The 7,500-nt window shown below is 49.7% G+C and overlaps 1 protein-coding gene across 2 annotated transcripts in view; it reads left to right on the top strand.

The window, feature by feature from the left end:
- The first annotated feature begins 1,025 nt into the window (after positions 1 to 1,025).
- The window catches only part of erfl3 (Ets2 repressor factor like 3), a 39,648-nt gene continuing 33,173 nt past the window's right edge, over positions 1,026 to 7,500 (top strand). For both annotated transcript variants that reach the window (XM_062537987.1, XM_062537986.1), the window contains exon 1: positions 1,026 to 1,587. In XM_062537987.1, the coding sequence (XP_062393971.1) occupies positions 1,566 to 1,587 (22 nt within the window). In that variant the 5' untranslated portion in view covers positions 1,026 to 1,565. The remainder of the gene's footprint in view (positions 1,588 to 7,500) is intronic.

The raw sequence follows: 7,500 nt of genomic DNA, 5'->3' as shown, positions 1-7,500 counted from the left end.
CATTTAAAAGTAATTGAATAGTAATTGATAGACAGATAGTTTGATAGATGTTACATAGTTTAATGCATTAGGCTAGATAGTTTAAACACTGAATGTTGATAGTTTAAAAGTTGAATATTGTTATTTTAAAAGTTGAATATTGATAGTTTAAAAGTTGAATGTAGAGAGTTCAAAAGTGTAAAAGTTGTTGCTAGACAGCCAGTGGTGTCTTAATGCAGGGGCCGCGACCAATGAGAAAACGAGAGGAGTAATGCTGTTGTGCAAAGACATGAATTAATGATCTGCATCTCCATTTTTTAATTTAATGTATATATAGGCTATAGCCTATATGTGTGTGTGTGTGTGTGTGTGTTGGGTGATGTGATGAGATGCAGTAGCCTAGTGAATGCTGTAGCCTAGTGAAGTGATGAGCAGTAGCCTGGTGAAGTGATGAGACTCTCTAATATCCTCTGAACCCTTAAGAGAACCGTTTCCTGCCTGCTCTAATCACAGGCACACACACACACACACACACACACACACACACACACACACACACACACACACACACACACACACACACACACTGTTCTATTAGCCTCTCTGCCTCTGGCCCAGGAGGCGGTAGGGCTGCTCCAACATGCCTGGGCTGATGAGGGTTATTATCATGAAAATGAAATCAAAAGCGAGGCAATTAGGCAGAAGCCCACTTGTTGCTGACGTAAACGGACGTGATGATGTGGATCCCCGATCTCTCTCTCGCTTCATTTAATCGTCCTCGGCGGGTCCGTAGGACGCGGATGTGATGTCATCGCGGACATTCGGCTATGGCGGTCTCCATGACGACGCCGCCGCATGCTGCAGTGACGCCAAACGACCCCGCGCGCATGGTGAGTGGGCGTGACTGCGCGCGCGTTGCTCTCGCTCTCTCCTCCTCCTCAACTCCCTCCCTCCCTCGCGTGTGGGGGCGGCCCCGTGCAGTTCGCGAGCGCAACACGACACCACGAGAGAGGGAACAGGGGGAGGAGGAAGAGTCGACGGAGTGAGAGGAACAGCGAGACGAGAGTGGAGGAAAGAAAGTCGGTGACAAAACATCGGGAGAGGGAATCTCACTCAAGCCTCTCGCTGAGGTTCACTCACCACATGTCAAAGTGTTACGAGCGCACCGATTCGAAATGAAGGAATGAAATGCAGACGCGTACGTGACAGAACTCCACTCGGACGGCCTCTTATGTAAACTCAAAACAAGTCGCTGCTTTCACGCGAGTATGCCGGGACTACGGAACCCCCCGCGCTGCTGACTCCAACGGGACGGAATTCCGCTGCTGGGGAACGAGCTGCTCCAACCGGAGCCAGGAACCCGAGAACGGGGACCGGACGGTCAGGAGGATTTTGAAGTGATTTCAAGTCTAACGGTTCGGATCAAAATAAAACAGTTCACTTATTTAACCAGAGGCATCGCTAACCAGGCGAAGCCTGACGGAAAGTTGGGCTCGAAAACTAAATTTCTGTTGGGAGGCTCTAGGCAGACGGGCAGTTAGGCCGCCTGCACTTTTGGCCCAGAGGAATCCGGGAGTCCGGTCGTCATGAAGACTCCGGGAGACTCGGGTAAGTGAAGTCCGCTAAGAGTTTTCCAACTGACCACAAGGCTGAACCGCTTATTAGTCAAACTTCATACGATCTGCGCGATCGTTTTAACGGCACCCGAGCGACACAACTGCGGGTGATTGCTGCTCGCCCAACACCAACCTTTAGCCACCAAACACTTCACTGGCGGATCCCAAGTGCAACTTTGCTACGATAGCCGCCTGGCTAGCAAGCCTCCAAGGAAGACGATACTCAGTTTGGAAGCGAATGAGTGTGTCTGTGTTTTAACATTGATTAGCTGTGGTCGCGTAGGCTTATGTTTTATTTTGATAGATTCTATTTAGAAAGACTAATTTTAGTTGTCCAACCTGGCGGTAACATTACCCTATCTGCTAGAAAGATAAGCCAGTTCAGCGATCATTTCCCGACCCTAGGGGAAGAGACTAGAGGAGTCAAAACAAATGGACATATTTGTTGTGATTACGGTTTGGAGACTTCTAGGCTGCATAAGATAGCGCGGGTGTGTGAGTGGTGGTGGTGGTGGTGGTGGTGATGATGGTGGTGGTGGGGGGGTTAGCGATTTGGATCCCCTACTAGCGTATCAGCTACTAAAGTGGCATTCCTGTTTTCAGTAAAATCGTTGAAACTTTGTAACTGAAGCGAAGTTCCGTCTGGGATCAAAGGGCCGGAACGCTGCTACCCTGCTGAACTGTCAATCCAACCGTCTCACCTCACAGGGTCGGCTTTACGTAATAACTTTAGAGGATTCGAGTACAAAATCATAAATAAGTTACCACACGTAGTTAGTGCGACCTGTTGAATGATGCCTGTAGTCTTTCATGGTCAGCACTCGGCAAGCTGTGTGGCGAGAAATCAAGTGACTTGTGGTTGTGGGCAGCAACTTTTCTCGACTTTGTCCGGTTTTGTCGGGTGCGCTTGCAGCGGGGTGTGAGTGCGTGGTGGCTGTGGAGGGCGACCGCATTCAAAATGGAAGCCTCTTGGCTCGTGGCGACGGGAGAGTGTGTGAGAGTGCTAGGTGTGTGTGTCTGTGTGTTGTGGGCTGGCGTTGGCCCTGATGTCTTAATAGTTTTTCTCACGGTCACGGAGGAGGAGTTTGAAGTGTTAAACACGTTCCCTGTCACCTGCAATGCGTTCAGACTCCTCCGTTAGCTTACCACCAAGAGTGACTGTCCCCCGTGGTTGGTCTTGTATTATGGGTTGTTCTCAGATAGACTACCCCAAAACGACCAGGAGGGCATTCCGAGTAGCCTACTAGGTTTAGTGACAAACCTGGGTGAGTTAACTCGAGTTAGAGGTAAAGCTCCTAATAGAAGAGCCAAACAAAACAATGGCATCGCATCGGGCTGGTGTAGGAGGGCTACCGCTTACTCTGAGCTGACCCAGGTTTATCAACACAATGAGGGCTACCGCTTACTCTGAGCTGACCCAGGTTTATCACTGAACCACATGGAACACCCCCCTGGTGTCACTGAATGCTATCTGGAACCAGTGGCGTATACGTGATCCGCTGGACTAAGCAGTTTCCCCACTTAAAAGCATCATTATCTCAGCATCCCCACTTACAGCAGGCAAGAATACTAACACTTGGGGTTGATCACAGTGATGTCCACTACAGCCGACTAGACTCCAGCTAACTAGACTACACCACCGCTGGATCGGATGCTGCCAGCCCCCCCCCCCCCCACAACAGTGCAACAGGTTGATGAACCCCCCCCCCCCCCCCCCAACAGTGCAACAGGTTGATGAACCCCCCCCCCCCCAAACTCTAGCTGTCTTGTGAGCAAACTGCAGCTTAATCCGGTTTAAAAATAACCGCCATAACAGTGCTGCTGTGTTTTCTCCGCTTTAAGTTCTTTACGTTGTAATCTGCCCGTTCTGCAGATAATCCGCGCGGCATCGGAGCTCTCCGCGCAGGAGGAGACACACACACACACACACACACACACACTCCGTGCAGGAGGAGAGACACGCACTCAGTCCCTGCAACACACACACACACACACATACACACACACTCTGTGCAGGAGAGGCACACACACACACACACACACACACTCTGTGCAGGAGAGGCACACACATACACAAACACACACACACACACTCTGTGCAGGAGAGGCACACACACACACACAGGCTGGTGGTAGAATCCACCGTGACATCACTGCCCTCCCAGTCTGGATCCCAACTGCCCCATGTGCAGGCAACACACACACACACACACACACACACACACACACACACACACACACACAATAAATTAGCCTCGTGGAAACCACGATGGGCGGCCTACGGCACTTACCTGAGCGGCAAGACATTCAGCCCCCTCTCCACACACACAAACAAACACAAACACACAGGCTACATGTGCGGTAACTGTGTGTGTGTGTGTGTGTGTGTGTGTGTGTGGGGGGAGGGGGGGGGGGGGGGGGTTACGCCAGGTGTGTGGGGTTACGCAAGTGTGTGGACTTAGTAACATAATGACAGACTAGCAGGCAGTAAAGAGTGTGTGTGTGTGTGTGTGCGTGCGTGTGAGCGAGCGAGCAACTGAGTACACATAGGGAAAATAGTGGGAGAGTGTGATCATGACTACAAACATACACACACACACACACACACACACACACACACACACACACAGCCTGACATCAGGAACTGTCTCTGGAACTGGAGACTCGAGTTAAAACCTTCCTGACGTTTTGTGTGTGTGTGTGTGTGTGTGTGTGTGTGTGTGTGTGGAAAGGATGTCCTCCACAGTAGAATGGGGTTTTGTTTGTTTTTCTCCAGAACAATAGGGGTGTGTGTGTGTCATGTGTAGAGTGACAGGAGTTTGTGTGTGTGTGTGTCTGTTTGCATGTCTCTGTGTGTGTGTGTGTGTGTGTGTGTGTGTGTGTGTGTGCGCGCGCGCGCGCGTGTGTGTGTGTGCTTGTGTGTTTCTGTCTGCCTCTGTATGTGAGTCTGTTTGCATGTCTCTGTATGTGTGTGTGTGTGTGTGTGTGTGTGTGTGTGTGTGTGTGTGTGTGTGTGTGTGTGTGTCTCTTTGTGCATTCCAGTGCACCTCCCCCAACAGGGCCTGGCACGCAGGGGACCCCCTCTCCATGAGTGTGTGTGTGTGTGTGTGTGTGTGTGTGTGTGTGTGTGTGTGTGTGTGTGCGCGCAGTTCTGTCGGACTGCTGTGCTTCTTTAGCCTGACGTAACCGTACTCAAAATTCTATTCGAATTTGGGTCTGGAAGAGAAGCACAGGGGCGTGGTCATGGGGCACGCTTCAACCAATCACAGCACAGGGGCGTGATCATGGGGCACGCTTCAACCAATCACAGCACAGGGGCGTGATCATGGGGCACACTTCAACCAATCATAGCACAGGGGCGTGATCATGGGGCACACTTCAACCAATCATAGCACAGGGGCGTGATCATGGGGCACACTTGAACCAATCACAGCACAGGGGCGTGATTATGGGGCATGCTTCAACCAATCACAGCCAAGGGGGCAGGAATATTCCCGGAAGTAGAAACACGAATTGAGCTGGTGATCAACGCTCTGCTAACCCCCATAGGACGGCCATAGATTGCAGATTTTTTTGCGATCCCATAACTTCATGTAACATGTGCCCTGTGTCGCCCTTATAGCTTCTGTGTATTCTATATAGGGTATCGAAGGCACAACTAATTCATGTCTTCCTCGCATATAATGCATGTCGGTTGGAGGGAAGCTAACGTTCGACGTCGCACAGTAGGGAGATTAACCGTAATGTTTGGATAAGAAGCTCAGTCCAGCTTGCACTAAAACCATGACGGAAAGTGATTAGCAAGATCAGTGAAAACGCTATGTAGCCTACGGTAGCCTACAGTATTATAGGGTAAAGCATTACCTAGAGGCAAGTAAACCTGATTAATAAACCCATCGATATGGCCCCGGCAGTGGCGCAACTGACCCGGGTTCGATTCCCGCCCCATGGTCCTTTCCGGATCCCACCCCGACTCTCTCTCCCACTCGCTTCCTGTCATTCTCTCTACTGTCCTGTCCAATTAAAGGCATAAAAAGCCCAAAAAATAATCTTTTAAAAAAAAAAAAACCCATCGATATCACAAATGTCAAATTTCCGTGTGACCCATCTATCAGACCAGTTACAGCAAGTTACAGGATGGCTAAAGTCACAAAGTCTGCGCGCGAACGATGGGAAGTAAACGGAATTTGTTTCAGTCCCCTCCCATTGAGGACAACAGAGTCTGTTTGTTTTTTTTCTTTTAGGTCTATGATCACAGCGCAGGGCTTGGTTATGGGGCACGCTTCAACCAATCACAGCACAGGGGCGTGGTTATGGGGCACGCTTCAACCAATCACAGGACAGGGGGGAAAATAACTAACCAATTAAATGCCTTAATCACTGTTTCCGTTTTTTAAAGTTATTTCGCCGGCCATATCTTGTACACCCGACACAATATCGGTATGAACGTGTAGCTCAGGGCACTTGAATGAGTAGGCACTGGGGCTCACCTGTCCATCATGGGATAAACCCCGCCCAGATCACACGATTGGTCTGCACAATGTCCATCATGGTATAAACCCCGCCCAGACCACGCGATTGGTCCGCACAATGTCCATCATGGTATAAACCCCGCCCAGACCACGCGATTAGTCCGCACATTCCGCAAACATCCACATCTAGTGTGTGTGTGTGTGTGTGTGTGTGTGTGTGTGTGTTTATTTTCTGTATGAACATATACTGTGTGTGTGTGAGTGTGTGTGTGTGTTTTCTGTATGAAGTTATGAACACATAGTGTGTGTGTGTGTGTGTGTGTGTTTTCTGTATGAACATATAGTGTGCGTGTGTGTGCAGGGCTCCAGAGTGCGGCCAATATTTTTAAAAGTGCGCCTGAAAAACATTCTAGGTCGCACTGGTGCACCTGACGCTGCTCGGGTGAAAGCATACATTTCTTTCACACGTTTTCATTGTAGACTATATGCGTGCAACTTATCCAAACTGTATAGAAGCAAAGCCCCTCTCCTGGGCCCAGACAGTATAGAAGTAACCCCCCCCCCCCCCCCCCTCTCCTGGGCCCAAACAGTATAGAAGTAACTCCCCCCCCCCTCCCCTCTCCTGGGCCCAGACAGTATAGAAGCATACAGTGATTAGCATGCACACACACACACACACAGATACACACACACACACACATGCTGCAGCTGCACACATGTTGCACACTTTAACACTCTTTCACCTTATAATCAACTCTCTCTCTCACACACACCCACATACACACACACATACACACACACACACACACACATACACACACACACACACACACACACACACACACACACACACAGACACAGACACAGAGACACACACACAGATACACACACACACACACACACACACACACACACACACACACACACACACACACACACTCACACACACAGACACACAGACACACACACACACACACACACACACACACAGACACACACACACACACACAGACACACACACACACACACACAGAGACACACACACAGATACACACACACACACACACACACACACACACAGACACAGAGACACACACACATGCTGCAGCTGCACACATGTTGCACACTTTAACACTCTTTCACCTTATAATCAACTCTCTCTCTCACACACACACCCACATACACACACACATACATATACACACACACACACACACACACACAGACACAGAGACACACACACAGACACACACACACACACACACACACACACACACACACACACACACACACACACACACTCACACACTCACACACACTTTGCTTTTAATAGGCTGTCATCACCTATTATTGTTTCCATTGACTCCCATCGATGCAGTTTAAATCACCACTGAACTGGACTGGAGCTAACGACCTCACTTTGTGTACGTGTG

Source organism: Sardina pilchardus, chromosome 6, assembly GCF_963854185.1.
Source record: "Sardina pilchardus chromosome 6, fSarPil1.1, whole genome shotgun sequence".
Lineage (NCBI taxonomy): Eukaryota > Metazoa > Chordata > Actinopteri > Clupeiformes > Clupeidae > Sardina > Sardina pilchardus.
This window is presented reverse-complemented; position numbering and strand designations above follow the sequence as displayed.